This window comes from Cicer arietinum, chromosome 2, assembly GCF_000331145.2.
Source record: "Cicer arietinum cultivar CDC Frontier isolate Library 1 chromosome 2, Cicar.CDCFrontier_v2.0, whole genome shotgun sequence".
Lineage (NCBI taxonomy): Eukaryota > Viridiplantae > Streptophyta > Magnoliopsida > Fabales > Fabaceae > Cicer > Cicer arietinum.
The window spans coordinates 727,675-745,325 of record NC_021161.2 but is presented as its reverse complement, the minus strand read 5'-3'; the positions used below and the strand labels follow the sequence as shown (position 1 = coordinate 745,325).

Here is a 17,651-nt window from a genome sequence, read left to right as displayed (position 1 = left end):
AGAAAAATAACATTAAAAATATATATTTGAGACCATCAAATTTTTCTTTGTTGTTTATATTCGAGATTAAGGAAAGTCATCAATTAGCTTACTTTGATAATTCGATACTCATGCACTCAATTAATAACTTGGTATTTTCCAATACATTTATATACATATTAATGCGGCTAGGTTCATAGCGAGTTATTATACAAATTCGTTTTTCAATTGATTCCCAATAATAATTCTCAATGTGCATCTAGGTCTCTCTCTCTCTATATATATACTTTTATTCTTTTTATCTCGACAATGTTTTGTATGAAAATTAATATTTTAAAATTATTATATACCACTCTATGGACCCCCACACTATATTGATTTTGATGGAAAACGCCAAGCAATTGGAAGTGGGATTCGATAGGGAAATAAGATTCACTTTTTTTCTTCTTTCTTCTAGTCATACTCATAAATTGATTTTTTTAAATCAACAACGTATTCCATTAACACAAATTGGCCACCATTTCTTGGAATTTTCATTCTCAATTACAGTCAACTATCAACTAGATTTTGAATATAAGTAAATAAATTCTCATATTTAGTGGTGTTGAATATAAATAAATAAATCAAACATATCAAATAAAATAGTATAATCACTATATTTATTATTATCATATTTAATAATGTCATTCTTAAAATACCCTTCAGTTGATAAAAAAAAATTTATTCAAATGTTCTAATTTATATAATAAAATAAATTCTCATTAATGACGTTTATACGAAAATATACTTATTTTTTATGAGATAAAGAAAATTAATTACATTTTAATAATTTTTTAATAAATGTAAAATTATTTACTTTTGTTTAAGATCAAGATATATGTAATTCATAGGAAAGTTCATTTTTTTTTAGGAAAGTAAACTTCACTGTTGTCTATGGTGAATTTTGTTTGATGATATATCAAGCGGCAATTCTAACAACAAATAAATACTTAATCACTTTATTAAAAAAATGTTAAATCAATCAACTATGAATTAAAGTAGAGCATAAGAGTATACATATTAATTTTATAGAATCGTTTTCAACTATCTTTCATTGTTATGAAAAACATGTGTTATTTCGTCTTGTTGGAATAAAAAGTATATAAAAATTATATAAAAGTAGAATATATTGTGGGGTTCAATGGAATCCATTTTACAATTTTTGATGAGTTGTATTGATATTTAAAAAGTATAGTTGAGTGGTTTAAATAGTTGAGAAGCAAAGAATAATACTATTATAGAATGAATCATAAACAAAATTAGTAATTAAAAAATTGATATATTTAATTTTAATTTTTAATCAAATATATTAATTTTTCAACTACATTTTTAAGAATTTTATTTTTTTTCACTAAACTATATTTAGACTAAATTTTTTAATAAATGTAAATCAGTAATGTTACTCACTCATGCTTATGATCAAAACAAGAAGAAGTATGTGATTCAAAGTAAATTTCACTATTCTGAGCTGAATAAACAAGAGGTGCAGATAACACTTTCCTATTTTAAACCAAATCAGCTAAATGTTTCGGCCCATTAAAGAAAAACCCAGCCCAGCTTTAAAAATATTAGAAGAGGGTAATATAGTAAATACACATCAAAGTTGAAACCGTCATGAAGCGTGCGATAATGGCGCCACCGCCATTCGAGAACGTCGAGTTCATTTCCATCTCCATCTCCATCTTCATCTTCATTTCCATTTTCATTTCAATTTCATCTTCATTTCGAATTTCATTTCAATTTCTCAAATAACCGAAACTCAAAACCTAATTTCGTTAGCAATGTGGAAGTGGTTTCGGAAAGAAGCAGAAGCACCACCGCCGGTGGTTCTCGTACCGCCGCTCTTCGATTTCCCTCCGCTCGCCGCGCGCAACAGAATGCTTGAATCATCATACGACGTCGTTTTCGGGAAACTCGCGTTAAAGTGTCTCTTCAACGATTACTTTCAACAACCGAAGCATTTCATCACTAGAATCATGCTCAAGCCAATCGATGATCCTCACGTCGATCTCATTGCAACAGTAACAAATTTACAACGCTACTGAATCTAACATTGCAAAAATACATAAATTAATAATTAATTAGTAATAATGTGTATTTTTATGAATTAATTTTTGTTAATATGTTTAGGTTTCAGGTCCTCTCGATCAAAAGCCCGAAGAAAGCATCACTGGAAATGCTTCCTTTCGCTGGCAAAGGTATTCTTCACTCTTCTTCTATTCCATTTTCCCCTCCTTATTTGAGTAATATCTCATTTTCATCTTCAACCTCAACGTTGAATCCATGCTTATTATATTAGTCACTGCACAAGATAAACACAAATAAAATTTGAATCTATGCATAACTTTCAACTTATGCATAGATTCAAATTTTATTTGAATGAATAGAAAATATAGTTTAATAGAAAATATATAGTTTAATAGCTTTACACCAGCGATGTAAATTAGTTTTACACAGACATGAAAATATCTAATAGAAGTCATCATATGTACTAGATTCTAATTTGGACGTCAATGTAAAGCGTAAAACTAGTTAAAGTGCTGATTCTATAAGTAATAGTATATGGGAATTTTTAAGTTGTTCGACAGGGTAACTGCTTTAATTAAACACTTATTCGATAAACACTTATATTATATTAGCGCTTATGAATTAGCTATTATTGTAAGCTATCTTTTGAGTATATGAAAATAAGCTGAATGTAGCTTATGAGTATATGTTAAGCTATTTTATAAGCTCTTCCAAATACTTACACATTTGCTTATGTCACAAGATTAGCTCAAATACAGTCTAAATGTTCTCTTAATTGAGCACTAATTAATAAGTTATTTTGGCAATTTTTTGGAAATAAGTTAACAACAACTTGTAAACATGTCATAAGTTATCTTTTTAAGTATATCTAAACAATAATACTATTAAGTATTTATGTCATGAAATACGTCTAATTAAGGCATTAAGCTCTTCCATTTGCTTTCTTGCTTGTGTTTATTCACTGTAGGGACTCATATGATAATAATGCATACCAAAGTTGAGGATGAAAGCGAGATTTTGTGCTTTTTGTTTTACTGAATGTTGACGTTTTATTTCATTTCATTTTATTTTGTCGTGCGTGTACTGTGCAGTGACTTAAATGATCCTCATACATTCATGGACCTTTTTGTATCGACGTCTGATCCGTAAGAAGCTCTGACTAGAATGAATTATGACAATGCTGTTGATATTTGCTCCAATCAATTTGAATTGAAGTGGTGTGAGTGTTGTGTGTGGTTTGTTTGTTTAGGGTTTTGCAGATGAGATCGTGTGCTTACTATCCTAGATATGGATTTGGGGCCTTCGGAGTGTTTCCTTTACTGTCGAAGAAAAGGTGTGTTTTGTTTGATGATGATGGAAGAAGCCTGTGTTAGGTTCTTGTAGTTTTGCACTTCATCACTGATAGCACCATTTTGCGTTGACAAAGTTCATCAATTATACAGAGAATCCCCCCAAGATTACGGCATGATGGGATTGAGATATGGTTCTGGAAATCTATCATTTGGAGTCACACTTATGCCTTTTTCCAGTAAGTTACATGGTTTTATGCTGGTGAAGACTGTATTGTATATATAGTAATGATATATAGCTTTTTTAGATTTTGGATGCAATCCTAAGATTTTTTAGTATGATATAATACTAGTGCATTTTAGCTTTTTTGGTAAAGATATATAGATTTTTCAGATTTTAGATGCAACTTTGAAAAAAGCACCAGTATGATGTATAGCTTGATTTTGTTTCCCCAAAAGCTACTCTTTCTAAACTCCCAGAAAATCCCTACAGCTGCCTATTTTATTTTTAAGATTTTCATTTTCATTACCAAAAACTTGTGTAATAAATATGAAGTTTTTATTTATTTTTAAATTAAAAAGGTGTTTTATTTTACAAAACACAAAGGAACTGGCCCTTATTTACACAAGCAACCAATTTTATGACAAAGACTTGTTAGTCTAAGATGGGCAACTGATGTTTTTCTATGTTATTAGTATGTCTTATTGATAAGTCTCAATACAATTTTGGATTATACCTTGAACTCTACATTGAATATCTTTCATTAAAATTATACGTAATTCTTCTTTTAAGAATAGAAGAAATGTATACATCACTCCCACTTTGTCTCTCTCTGTGTTTAAAGTTTGAAATTATAACTTTTCTTACCAAGATTGCCAAATTTTACATTGTTGTGATGGATTTTATGAAGCATTGATTTATGATCGACTTGCAGAAACAATGCTTATAAGCTTCATGTAATTGTCATACAATGCAGTGAAAGATGAATTACCAAAAAGCGCATGGTTGGTGAGCAAGATAGGAAGGGTGATGGCTGGGGTGCAGTATGAGCCACACCGTAAGAACTATGTAGATTTTATTCCCTTAGATTGATTATAAAATAATATTGTACATAATACCTTGTGGTGCTATTTTTTAGATGGAAATGCAAAGCTTTCAAATTTGATGAACTGGAGTTGTGCCATGGGTTACGGTGTGGGATCAGGCAGTCCTTTGAGCCCGTCTTTCAATTTCAGTCTCGAGCTTGTCAAAAGCTCCCAGGTATATCAACATAATTAAATCGATTTATGTTTTACAATTATTATTGGAAAACTCATTGCTAGGTAATATTTGCAACATTTTTTTTTCTCTTAAAATAGAAAATATTGTGATTTGTGAAAGACTGGCTATATGTAAAAATTTCATTTAACCAACCGTCACATTGTAATCAATATTAAATATTGTATCAACCTCTTGTATGATATACAATGCAATTTAAACTTCAAGCCTAGTAACTGGGTGCGGGCATTTTTCTTCTCTGATAGTGTTCTGATTAATATTTTGATAAGGATTTTACTGAAATTTTGAAGCCTAAACTATATGCAGTTTGTTGCGTCATTCTATCAGCATATGGTTGTTCAAAGACGGGTATGTTTCTTTGGTCCTTACTCTCTTTTTCCATTATTTTTTCGGTTGTCCTTGGTCTTCATATTAGTCTCTTGTTTATTTTTTTCACAAACATTTTGATGTCTACATTTACTGTTAGGATATACAAATAGGGTAATTAGGAGTTTGTTAGTAGTTGTGTTCCTAGGTTGTTAGTAGTGGTATAGGTGTACCTGCTTTGGTGTTTCTGATATTAGTTAGTTATCTAGGACTTACTCTTTATTCTAATGTACCGGAAGTCTTTAAATAGAGGTTTCCACCCCTTTAGAAATGAATTTTTTATCAACTTTAGAAATTGAGTGGTGGAAACCATTGTAGGAGCGTATCTGCTCTTGTGTATCATTTTCCTGGGAGATGTTCTCTCTTATTATTTCTTATCTTTTCTTTCTAAATATTAGTGTTCTTCCTCTAAATCAAGGAATCCAATTCTTGGGTGCCTAACATTTACTTGATTTTAATTACATCTTTTAGAATTAATTTTTTGACAGTTTGACAGAATTCCGTCCTGGATTACTTTATGGCTTACCCTCATTCAAATTTTTTTAGATGTTTTTTCTGAGTTCTAGCGAACTATATGATTTGTTGTTGAATCAGAATATCAATATATAATACAATACTTTAAATGACTCATACTTGAATTGAACAGGTGAAAAACCCCCTTGAAGAGAATACTGTTGTTGGAATTACAAACTACATTGACTTTGGGTTTGAGTTACAAACGAGGTAGTCTTATTGGCTTCAAACATATTCAAACTTCTGTGCTGTTGTACCATTGTGGTAAATCTAATTTTGTTTGTGTTGAAGTGTTGATGATGCGATAGCAACAAATAATATATCAGACTCCACTTTTCAAATAGGCGCATCCTGGCAAGCCAATAAGAATTTCTTGGTGAAGGTAAAAATTTGATGCAATGTTAGACAGGTTTTGTTATAGATTAATTATTGATTATATAAGATTTACTCAAGTTGATTATTTATCATATTTGTAGGCAAAAGTTGGACCTCGTAGCTCAACAATGGCTCTTGCATTCAAGTCATGGTGGAAACCGTCTTTCACTTTCAGTGTTTCAGGTGCCAATAGAGGGATTTTAATCACTCTGTTTTTATTTTATTTAATTCTGTAATCATCAGTCCTAATTATTACTTTCTACAATTATGTTGAATTGTTCTAAACTTCTCATCCTGTGAAATTTTTGCCAGTGAAATATGATAATTTGCAATACTTCTTCCAATATCTAAGCAAATTTAAATAGAAATGATGATTCTAAAGAGTCATCTTGGTACTCGATGTTTGACGTGCTGAGAGTGTCCTTTTTCTTTCTTCAGCCACCAGAGATCGTGCAGATGGTAACGTGCAATACGGATTTGGCGTCCAAAGTGAAAGTCTCAGAGAAGCCAGGTTCATTTCTTTGGAAGAACTTCTATTTTTTGATTCAGTAGATTATCTGCTAAAATAGCATGACTCATACCCATGTTGCTACTTAAAAAAACGAGAATTTATTTTTATTATTTTCTTTTGTTATGTTGATGAATAAGATCTTTGTAAAAGCTGTATCGACTATTGAGTACGATCGGTGAGTTTGCGTGTTCAATTCCACTTTTTTGACTTGTTTGCAGTTATCAAAGAGCTGATCCCAATTTCGTAATGCTCACACAAAGCAAGGAGCACCTAGCTGAGGGCATTGTTTGGCAAACAGGAAAACGGCCTATGCTACAATCTGACATAAATGCAGGACATTTTGAGGGCTTACCCAGAGAATTAAGACCTCTTGACAAAATTTTGTAACTTCTTTCTTATATCTTTATATTTCTTCTTGCAGATAGTGAAAATTGCTTAAGGAGTTATGATGATAGATGAAAATGTTCAGAAGAATGTAGTCTAGTTCACTGCATTTGTCAGTACATTTTGTTCCAGCTTTGTTATTGTGAACCACAAATATTATTAATGATTATTAATTAATTAATGATTATTAATTAATTAATGTATTATACGTATATCATATGCAAAGAAGCCCTATGCGATAAAATTTACCTTACTTACCATAACTGGCATAATTTTTTGCATAAGAATTTTATATTGACATATATGACTTGGACATTTATTTAGACTAGACTATAGAGGATTGCCAGTGGTACGCAGGAGTTCAAAGTATTTGGACCATAACATGAGATATACACGACATGAAAAGGAAAAGATTTATTAATTGAGTCCAACTAATATATAAGAACAGACGGGATTAATAAAAGTTTAATTACCACTTCATAAGATATTTCTGAGCAATCAACGAAGTCAACAAACATGTTGGTAAAACAAGTATATAACTTGTGTATTGGTTAAAATAATGGTGCCCTCATTATCCACTGGTTATAATCTACTATGCAAAGCACACACAAGACAAATCTATAACAGTTATGGATAAAAAGAGAAGGTTTTGTTTGGAACTTGAGACACATACACAATAGTGATCACGTTTAGTAGCAAACAATTATATTAAAAAAATGATAAGATTATTATTCCTCTAGTCTTTTTTTTGCATAATGAAGATAATTATCTGTCATGTAATTGTTTGTCTTAATGCTCTAGAGAGTGTTGTCAATGGTTAGAATTTCAATTAATTTTTAACACTAATCCATCTTATATAATCTATCAAAGTAATTCAACTTAAAAATTTGCTTTATTTGATTAGTTATGATATATGTGATTATTACAAAGGTCCATCACATGGATCTGGATTCCCTATTGTTACACATTCATGCAGTTTCATGATGTAATAAATTACAGTCGTTGATCTACGATCTAATTGCTATGATAATGTAGTACTGATCTCAATAACTTCATACAGTATTAAATCCCAGCCATACATTTCAGATCCAACGGTCCAAATCTATCCTGCATGCGTGGAATCCAATTCCCCATCACACAAGTAGACACATGACATATGGAAACGTAATCCAACATTGCAAGAACCACAAACAACGTTTACTTTACAACATAATAAACAAACATCCTCATTCCAACAAAAAAAAAAAAAAACAACAACAACAATGGCCACAACTTCTTCCTCTTCACTCATTTCCACATTCTTCTTCCATTCTTCTTCCTCATTTTCACGTTCCACAATCACCAAACCAAAATCACTTCAATTCCATAAACCAACTCACTTAATTTCCCATCCTACCCTTTTCCTCCTTCAACCACCTTCTCAAACCCCATCATCACTTCCAAAACTCACTATACCCAAAACTTGTTTTGATTCTCTTCTCATTTTCTGCACTTCACTTGCACTTTCTTTTACTCTCTTCATTTCTAATCCTGATTCAGCTTCTGCTTTTGTTGTTACCACTCCAAGGAAGTTGCAATCTGATGAACTTGCTACTGTTCGTCTCTTCCAAGAGAATACTCCCTCTGTTGTTTATATAACCAACCTTGCTGTCAAGTATGTTTCTTTTTCTGCTTTTGATCGTAAAAAGATTGGATTTTTAGATGACCCTTTTTGTTTTCTGAATGTGGGTGGGTAGTTATTTTGGTAAACAAATTTGACAATTGATTTCGACAACAAATTTGCATGTCAAACCCCTTTTTAAATATGTGGTTAATTATGTTTAGTAGATTAATGACTATGACAAACTTTTGCAACTCTAACTATCAACTAAACATAATTAACCATGATTTTGAATATCATTAACCAAGTATTTTAGGATACAAATTGAGGCTAATGGATATCATGTATATTTGAGCCGTTGAAAATCATGTATATTTGAAAACAATTTGGATGGTTAATGAATATCATGCATATTTGAACATCTAAAATTGTGGTTAATGATGTTCAAAAGTATGGCTAATTACGTTAACCATGCAATTTGTTGTCGAAATTTGTGTATGAAAATATCATTTTTGTTTGTGTTTTGGCAGGGTCTTCTTCTTTTGATAGAAAAGACTGAATTTTGAGATGACTGTTTTGGTTTTCTGAATGTGAGTTATTTGTGTTTAGGCAGGATGCATTTACATTGGATGTGTTGGAGGTTCCTCAAGGATCTGGATCAGGTTTTGTTTGGGATAGGGAAGGTCATATAGTCACCAATTATCACGTTATCAGGGGTGCTTCTGATCTCAGGTTGGTGGCTCTTGCTTCTTTTGATCCAGTTTTCTTATTGGTTTCTCAAAGTTATACTTGCAATGCATTTGGTAAACAACTTAATTAACTAAGTTCTTATTGAATAAGGGTGTGCTATTGAATAATGCCATGCATATGATGAGGTATATTGTGACTTTTATAATGTTAAATGCATTGGTTATGAAATTTAGAAATTGTTTTTTTATTGTAAAGTGCATCATTTAACGATGTTGTCAATTGTGGATCACGAGAAATAGCAGTTTGTTCAACACTTTGTACTTTGCACGTTATAGCCGCTATTTGACAACACTTTGTACTAAATAGCTTATTGCGGAACAATAGCGATTTGTTCGAATACTGCTACGCTATAGCCGCTATTTGACAACGCTGACATTCAATGCGCAGATATATTAAATGCAACACTTTTAAACAGAGAAGTTTTATTTTTATTCCTTAACAATAACCAGTGAAAACAAAAGGGAGATGATAATGGTTTGTTACTTTGTGCTTCCTTCAGTAATGTGTTGAGTTAGATATTAGATCTACTGGATTCCTTTGATTGAACTGAATGGTAAGAATGTTCGACGGTATATAGATACATGTGTGGGTGTGTGAATTGAGTACTCCTGTTCAAAGAGATGCTAGTTATGTGCAGGGTCACTCTTGCTGACCAATCAACATTCGACGCGAAAGTTGTTGGTTTTGATCAAGACAAGGATGTTGCTGTGCTGCGTGTCGATGCGCCTAAAGACAAGCTCAGGCCTATACCTGTTGGGGTCTCTGCCGACTTGCTTGTTGGTCAAAAAGTGTATGCTATTGGGAACCCGGTGAGATGTCCATACAGATTGATGCATATTGTTTTGTAAATGTGTATTCCCCTAAGGAGCACTGACACTTTACATTGAAGGCATGTCAGGTGTTCCACATGTGTCGTGTCCAACACTGACTTAAGTGGTTCCATACTTACATTCAATCACTTGCATTTTCTTAAATTATTATCAGTATCAGTGTCGGGTCTGGTTCTATGATGGAATGTCAACATAGCTGACTATTTCATGAATGTGCTTATGTGATACTTGCAGTTTGGACTTGACCACACTCTTACAACTGGAGTCATCAGGTATGAAAACTGTAAACCAATATTTTATTCCAATTATTTCCTCAATACCTAAGAAAATAGTTTCTACTTTTTATTAGTTTTCCTTCTCACGTATATCATACCATATCAACCAAATATATCAATTTTTGTTGACCAACTTTTTACCCAAGTGTCTCTTATAAAAAGGACTGGAGGGAGCATAACAGTATACAACTGTGCATTTTATTTAGGTGTCTAAAAATAGCAAAAATAGCCATCTTGTTCTCAAATCAAACTTTCTTGACTAAAATGCCGTATTGCGCAACATCTAATCTTTCACTTTCTTTGAAACTTCAAGGTATTCTGTATGGTAAATAAAGCTTATTTTTTCGAATTGTGCATCATAAACATATGCTCTGCCGGTACTCGATAACTTGGAAGTTGGATACTTTCTGATGATTTCTAAGTGCCTTTTGTGTTGATTGTATTTTACTGATATATATTTTCTTGATAGTGGACTTCGGCGAGAAATTAGTTCGGCTGCAACTGGTCGTCCTATTCAAGATGTTATACAGACTGATGCAGCAATTAATCCTGGTAACAGTGGAGGTCCGCTCCTAGATAGTTCCGGAAACCTCATCGGAATAAATACAGCTATATACTCCCCATCCGGTGCATCCTCCGGTGTTGGATTCTCTATTCCTGTGGATACTGTGAGCTCCGACTCTTGCCTCTCTTTACACCAATGTTTTAAAAACTGAACCAAACCAAACAGCTCAACAAGTTAAATCGTGAACCGGCACTTTTTACGATTTGGTTATTTGAGCTGTTATGTCACGGTTCGAGCAGTTTAAAACAGTTGAACCATGACCAAGAGGTCTCGTTGGTTCGACATCTGGTCTGGTTTTTAAGGAGACAACTTTTCATAGAAACATACATTCTTTTTTTTTTTTATGCTCTTAAATAGTTCATGTACTTATTTATTTCATGTATATAGGTAAATGGCATTGTTGATCAATTGGTGAAGTTTGGTAAAGTTACTAGACCTATCTTAGGGATCAAGTTTGCTCCAGATCAATCTGTAGAGCAATTAGGGGTAAGTGGAGTGCTTGTCTTGGATGCTCCTGCCAATGGTCCAGCTGGGAAAGCAGTAAGTTTATTATTTATCTATTTACTACCTTCGTCCCTTTTTATAAGCTTCTTTTAACACCTTTCACGTATATTAAAAAAAGTTGGTAGTATAATTAATGTGTACATTTTTTGCATGTTTATTACTAAATCGGCCTTTGTGTATAGGTGTGTCAAATTCTGACATTTCATCTCCCCAAACAAATTAGTAATACTAATACGGGGTATATTTGGAGAAAAAAAAAATTATATCTAGTAATTTGAAATAAGACTTATAAGTAGGAGTAAAGGTAGTATTTATTTAACGACTAGTAGCATAGATTTTACATCACAATAAAAACAACCTCTTTACTTCAACCTAAAACACCCTCGATTTGTTCTTATATATATTTAGTTTCTAGTTGGAATAATTCTTGGCCATGTTTTACTTATCTCTCGATTGAACTCTGGATCACTAGGACCTCATTCTCCTGAAAACTAGAGGGTTTGGGCAGCTACTTTTTATATTTAGCTTATTGTGTCTTTTTTAGGGAAGCTACTTTTTAAAATGCTTCAGCTTGATCTATTGCATTACAATTTGTCAAAGGGTGAGGAATTTGGTTGATGGAGGTGGTTAAATTTCTAATCTGTAGGGCTTACTATCGACAAAGCGCGATTCCTACGGTAGACTCATTTTAGGTGACATCATAACATCTGTGAATGGTAAGAAGGTTACCAATGGAAGTGATTTGTACAGAATTCTTGACCAGTGTAATGTTGGTGATAAGGTATGGTGGTTCTGATTCATTTGCTTTATTCCTCTTGTGTATCTATGTGAAATCGACTCGAAAGTGTGACTTGATTTTGTATTATGAAATCGACTCATAAACTAGTTTTCATTTCCTGTTTTCACTTTTAATAACAAAACCGTCACATTGTTTTCATTTGTCTATTTTCTTTATAAATCAAACTCCGTGACGATTTGTAATTAAAAGTAAAAACATGAAACGAAAACCGAAAACAAGCCTTTAGAGATTTGAACCCTAGTTGAAACTGATTTTTTATCCTATTTAATACTTGGTGATGATTTCATTCAGGTGATTGTGGAGGTGTTGCGAGGCGACCACAAAGAAAAGATCCCCGTCGTTCTCGAGCCAAAGGCGGACGAATCATGATGTGCAACAACTCATTCTGCATCATGTATATACACATTTTCATTTGGCAAGGAATGGAGCTGATTGATGTGTATTCTTATAGGTTGTTTCACAATTGTACATATGTACCATGGGACTATCAGCTGAAAGGTGTCACAATCTAATGTATGGATTATCAATTATTTTTATTTGGTATAGCAAGCAATGTATAAGTTTCCCTTAGTTACATGGTTTTGTTTTTTAATTTTTATGAAACACCGACATATATACAAATATCAATACAAACACTGATAATAATTTGATAAAATGAACGATATTGATGTAATAATATCATTAATATGTGTCGTGAAGGCATGACATGTATGATATCTTTAATTTGAAGTTTTGATGCTAAAAATGCAATTGAAATATTAATTATGCTAAATCTGGAGTGACAACCTAATTTAGTCTATGAGTGGGGGAAAAATAATACTTCTTCCATTATAAGTCTTTATAAGTCTAGTTCAAGTTTTATTACTATGTGATTAAGATAGTTGTAAATTAAATTAAGGATGCCATAATTAACCTACTTTGATTTTAAACTTTATAAATTAGGTTTAGATAAGCACAAATTTTGATCCATTCTATCCTAATTGAATAGTACATATTTAAATTCATTGCACCATTAAATTAAAGACGGTGAAGAGAAAAAGACGAAGATTCTTAAAGTTTTTCAATATCTTTAATAAAATTAATTAAAAATATTATTTTCTACTTAAACCCTAATTAAAATTGTCACGTCAATAACACTTAAATCATGTTGAGATGTATAAGAGTCACATCGACTTAAATGTATTTTGTCTTAATTATATTTTAATATCTAAAACATATTGCAAATTAATATTATCATTTGATAAGATGTTGACTGAACAATTATTGTATAACTATTAAAGCTTTTGCCTTATAATCTAGACATATAGTGAAGAAAAAAAATCTGATGGGAATTCCAAACTCTTATTTAAGATGAAATATCATATTATTACATAATCTCATTTCATAGTATCTCATACACATAAAATATCATATGATTAAAGTAGGTAGGCCTCTTCATTGCAGACACAGGACCTCTAAGCTTCACATTATAGCTTCCAATGTAGAATCGTGGCCACATCTTTTACCTAACAAACAACACAAATTTAGTGGTGAAACACCATAAATTACATTTTGCTTCTAGCTTGCTTACTTATTTATCTATGAAATAAAAGTCAGAATCTAAAAGAAAAAAAAATCAAATTTTTTTTTTTAAATGAGTCTATTTTTAATAGTTTCTAATAAAAATCGTTATTGATAACTGATTATTCTTTAAAACGAAATATCATCGCGGTAAACAAACACAAAACAACTTCAATTTTTTTTTAAAATAATATATAAATTATAAAATACCAAAATCACTTATTTTTTATAATAGTTAACAAGAGGGTTATTTGAAAATTTAGGTGATAATTAATTAAGAAGGATAAATTACATGATAGTACATTTTAGGGAGGAGAATACTTAGAGATGTGGTGATTGATATATGGTTGATGTTCATACGGAGAAAGTGTTAGAAAGTCCAAACTCAAGTCCCCAAAGCTCAAAAGATCCTTTAACAAAGTCATAGTATCCTCCTTTCAATGCCAATGTTTTGTTCACCAAACCCTCTCTCACAAATGGGTATGTTAGAAGGTTTCCAAGTGAAACATTCACTGATTCCTGCACACAACATATTCCAAATTTAACTTCTTAGATACATTCACTAACAACTCTTTCAATATTGTAAAAAATAAAAAATATATTTATGAAATTAATGGCTTGGTTAATTTGTTGTCTTTTCTCATACCTTCTCACAATGTGTGCATAGCTCTCCAAAAGGTGCATCTCCATGTTGTGATTTCACCTTTGCTTTTGCTGGTAAACCAATTTTCACCCACTCCTCAATGAAATCACTTCACACAACAAAATTAAATGTCAACATATATTTTTTTAAAGAAAAAAATGCAAAAGTATATTTTTAATGTAAAAAAAAGAAAAAGACATACGTAGAGTATGTTCCATCAAATGGAAAAGACAATAGTCCCTTAATACCACCACAAGCACTGTGCCCAATTACCACAATGTTGGAAACCTATATAATAAAATAAAAATTTATTTTATTAAAAATTCTACACAATTTATCAATTTTCATACTATATGTACTTAATTTATTTTGTAATAAACCTTGAGATGCAGAACTGCATACTCAATAGCAGATCCAGTTCCAGCATATTTTGCCTGTTAAAACATCATAGTGAAACAAATATTTGAGTATAACCGATATATTAAATTATATTATTATTAAATAACATATGTATTTTTATTTTATTTTTTATGTATAATTGAAAAAGAAACCTGGTCATATGGTGGAACCATGTTAGCAACATTTCTAACCACAAAAGCTTCCCCTGGCTGGAAATCTAGCACATGAGATGGACACACTCTTGAGTCTGAGCATGCAAACACCATAAACTGAAAATAAAATAAAAATTAAAATAATATTGTAAATCTTAAAGAAAACCAAGACTAAATCTAAATTCAAAAAAATTTAATTAATATACATTGATAAATACTAAACAATATCTTTTATATATTGTCGTCCGATTAAAAGATTTATAGAAATTGTAAAATTTGATTGAACATAATGTAAAATTAATTTATATTGATAGTGTGTATTTATTAAACTTAATTCTATATATAAATAAATAATTAATTAGTCACAATTTATTTACCGGTGGGCTTTGGCCTTTGGCAAGTTCACCATACAAAGCTGGATTCTTGCTGTAGAAAGGAAAAAAATAATAACAATATTAACATGATTAATTAATTAGAAAGCTTAAGGTATAAGAAATTATATAACTAATAATTAAGGTAAGGTTTAATTAGTTAATAAGTGACTAACTCGTATTTCTCTTTCTTGAAGTGAAGGAAACCAGATTTGATTCTCTCTGATGCTTCTGATGTTGGAACACCATCAGATGTTGATGTTGTTCCGAGTTGAGCTGTTATTTGCTCAACTTTTTCAGCTGCTGTTGCTTTCAATTCATTTTTCTCCCTATATTTAAAAATATTATATTATTTAATATTGCATATATTTTAAACCATGAAATGAAATACTATGAAATATATATAATTTTATTATGAGAAAATGTTTGAGATTTTTACCTCAACAATTTTTGGAGTTCTTCAATAGCTTCCTCATAGCCCTTTCCCATTTCTTCTCTCTTTAAAGAAAAAAGACAGAAATATGTGTAAGTTGAAACAAATAGTTATAAGTCAACTTGAAAAAAAAAAAGAGAAAAAAATAATTTTGATTTTCTAGTAAACATATAGTGAACTTTTAGTATGTAACTATGATGCACATGGAATTTAGAATTCAACCAAGTAAATACATAGTATTTAAGTGTTAATTTAGCAAAACATGCATGGTTTTGAATGGACCTTTTCTTCTATAGTAGTTTAAATTTTCTGCTTTATAAAATCCTCTATTAACACACTTCTTTGGTCCCTCATGCAAGGCAAATTCATCTAATATATAGTTTTTATTTTTTTTATAAAATTTTTTCTAATTAAAAAGTTGGTTAATTGTATGGTTCAATTGGTGACAAATGTAATACATGAATAAATCCATGCCACACACTTGTCCCTCAAAACTAACTAAACATAGCAATTTGATAGATGTTAAAGAAAGATAAAATGGAGTTCCACGTGAACACAATACTTTTAAAAAGACAAAATGAAACGTTTGTTTTACAAGTAGCAAGCAAATTCACCTCATAATTGTACACTATTAGATTCTAATGCACATGCTTGCCTAATAGCTAGAATAAAATGTATGTCAACTACATTAATTTTAGCTATATCCATTAGTGAAACTAGAGATTTTCCATTAGAGGGATCAATAGCTAAAAATACAACACCAAAGACTTACTAGCTAGTAGGACTAATAACTATTAAAAAAAAACCAATTATTAAAAATATGAAATAATACAAAATTTTGATTTATTTCCGACTAAATGAATCAAACAATGTTGTAATGCACTATCATGGATAATGCCTAATTATAGACTATATTTTTACTCTAAATCTCTCTTAATAGTGTGATCCAACGAACGAATTTTTTTTTTTAATTATAAAAAATATGTATTAACATGACTATATAAGAGGTACTTCAATGCAGTTCACGAAAGCAGAAGAAGTCAACTAACACGAAATACAACTACACATAAACAAAACAACAAATGTAATTTCAATTTCAAAGTGTATATACCAAAATTGGGGTGATGATAGGAGAAGAAGAAGAAGCGAAAACCGGCTTGTCTTGAATCAAAGAAGGGAAAGAAGAAGAAGATGAAGAAGAAGAAGAAGAAGAAGAAGAGTTAAGAGTTGCAACGACAACGGGGCGCAATGTAGCCTTCTTGATAGAAGTTTTGGCAGAGGACAAAGAAGAGAGACACCAACCGTTTATGGAAGAGGTAGACATTGTGCAATGAAGACTCAAATGACAATGCTATATAGATGTTGTAAGGTATGATGATGTGTATTCCATATGGCCAATAGGCTATGCCCATTTTAATGTGTCTTAGGTAGATAATGAAAAGGAAAGTTAAGCTAAGGAGAGCTTCATTCCTATCTTTTTAGATGAGGTTTGAATGTTGGAGATTAACTACAAGAGAATGACCATAACCTCAATGTCACTTTGGATCAACCCTTCTTGTCATCTACCCTTTCTTCTCTATTTTCTCAATTTACCAAACAAATATATCATCTTACATGCACACACATAATCAAAATTCATATAACCCCAATGTATACTACTATAAAGATGAATCACTAAATTTAGTCTCTCAAATATTTAGAGAATAAATTATAGATAAATTGTCTTTTACGTTTTTAAATTTCTTTCGTTAATTCGACTTATTTTAGTAATATAGATTTGAATTTGTATTAGACATATTATAGATTTGAGTATCGACTAATTTCTTTAAAGTGAAATAAATATAAATCTTAAAAATGATTATTTCAACGAAAATAGTAGCATGTGTAAAAAATAATTTTTAATTATTCCTCACCTTAAATTTTCCTTGAAAATAGTTACTATAAATTTTGGATTATTAATTTTTTTTAGTGCTTAACATACATTGTTGAATATGGACCATATCATTG

The 17,651-nt window shown here is 31.0% G+C and overlaps 3 protein-coding genes across 6 annotated transcripts; 2 read left to right on the top strand and 1 right to left on the bottom strand.

Moving 5' to 3' along the window:
• The first annotated feature begins 1,631 nt into the window (after nucleotides 1–1,631).
• On the top strand, nucleotides 1,632–6,962 carry LOC101500159 (uncharacterized). The gene is made up of 13 exons (XM_004489221.4): nucleotides 1,632–2,039; nucleotides 2,149–2,216; nucleotides 3,138–3,191; nucleotides 3,296–3,379; nucleotides 3,489–3,574; nucleotides 4,313–4,393; nucleotides 4,475–4,596; nucleotides 4,921–4,962; nucleotides 5,627–5,703; nucleotides 5,785–5,875; nucleotides 5,970–6,051; nucleotides 6,307–6,379; nucleotides 6,598–6,962. Exons 1-13 carry the CDS (start codon nucleotides 1,800–1,802, stop codon nucleotides 6,764–6,766), a joined length of 1,269 nt encoding a protein of 422 aa, XP_004489278.1. The 5' UTR covers nucleotides 1,632–1,799; the 3' UTR covers nucleotides 6,767–6,962.
• A 1,009-nt stretch (nucleotides 6,963–7,971) lies between these two features.
• On the top strand, nucleotides 7,972–12,660 carry LOC101499830 (protease Do-like 1, chloroplastic). Its single transcript, XM_004489220.4, has 8 exons — nucleotides 7,972–8,417; nucleotides 8,973–9,095; nucleotides 9,751–9,922; nucleotides 10,178–10,215; nucleotides 10,688–10,886; nucleotides 11,171–11,323; nucleotides 11,934–12,068; nucleotides 12,378–12,660. The coding sequence occupies exons 1-8, from the start codon at nucleotides 8,026–8,028 to the stop codon at nucleotides 12,453–12,455; spliced, it is 1,290 nt and encodes a 429-aa protein (XP_004489277.1). The 5' UTR covers nucleotides 7,972–8,025; the 3' UTR covers nucleotides 12,456–12,660.
• Nucleotides 12,661–13,408: 748 nt separating this feature from the next.
• Nucleotides 13,409–17,055, bottom strand: LOC101498889 (carbonic anhydrase 1). 4 transcript variants are annotated; one of them, XR_189398.4, is made up of 10 exons: nucleotides 16,756–17,052; nucleotides 15,651–15,709; nucleotides 15,388–15,540; nucleotides 15,218–15,266; nucleotides 14,841–14,957; nucleotides 14,670–14,723; nucleotides 14,492–14,577; nucleotides 14,293–14,398; nucleotides 13,949–14,165; nucleotides 13,409–13,591 (listed from the first exon to the last, which is right to left on the bottom strand). XR_189398.4 is itself a non-coding variant. In XM_004489218.4 (10 exons), the coding sequence occupies exons 1-9, from the start codon at nucleotides 16,966–16,968 to the stop codon at nucleotides 14,001–14,003; spliced, it is 1,002 nt and encodes a 333-aa protein (XP_004489275.1). In that variant the 5' UTR covers nucleotides 16,969–17,055; the 3' UTR covers nucleotides 13,409–13,591; nucleotides 13,968–14,000. The 4 variants fall into 4 exon arrangements, 2 of the variants coding, with proteins under 2 accessions (XP_004489275.1, NP_001352011.1); XR_189399.4 differs by having other exon boundaries at nucleotides 13,939–14,165; nucleotides 16,756–17,051; XM_004489218.4 differs by having other exon boundaries at nucleotides 13,968–14,165; nucleotides 16,756–17,055.
• Between the last annotated feature and the right edge of the window lie 596 nt (nucleotides 17,056–17,651).

Excerpts from the sequence above, each read along its gene's own strand:
- LOC101499830 (XM_004489220.4), top strand. The coding sequence starts at position 8,026 with ATGGCCACAACTTCTTCCTCTTCACTCATTTCCACATTCTTCTTCCAT. Across the intron at positions 9,096-9,750 it reads AGGGGTGCTTCTGATCTCAG|GGTCACTCTTGCTGACCAAT; the intron begins GTTGGTGGCTCT and ends AGTTATGTGCAG. Across the intron at positions 11,324-11,933 it reads ATGGTCCAGCTGGGAAAGCA|GGCTTACTATCGACAAAGCG; the intron begins GTAAGTTTATTA and ends TCTAATCTGTAG.
- LOC101500159 (XM_004489221.4), top strand. The coding sequence starts at position 1,800 with ATGTGGAAGTGGTTTCGGAAAGAAGCAGAAGCACCACCGCCGGTGGTT. Across the intron at positions 5,704-5,784 it reads GGGTTTGAGTTACAAACGAG|TGTTGATGATGCGATAGCAA; the intron begins GTAGTCTTATTG and ends TTTGTGTTGAAG. Across the intron at positions 5,876-5,969 it reads ATAAGAATTTCTTGGTGAAG|GCAAAAGTTGGACCTCGTAG; the intron begins GTAAAAATTTGA and ends TCATATTTGTAG.
- LOC101498889 (NM_001365082.1), bottom strand. The coding sequence starts at position 16,968 with ATGTCTACCTCTTCCATAAACGGTTGGTGTCTCTCTTCTTTGTCCTCT. Across the intron at positions 15,710-16,755 it reads CTATCATCACCCCAATTTTG|AGAGAAGAAATGGGAAAGGG; the intron begins GTATATACACTT and ends TTTTCTTTAAAG. Across the intron at positions 14,578-14,669 it reads ATGCAGTTCTGCATCTCAAG|GTTTCCAACATTGTGGTAAT; the intron begins GTTTATTACAAA and ends TTTATTATATAG.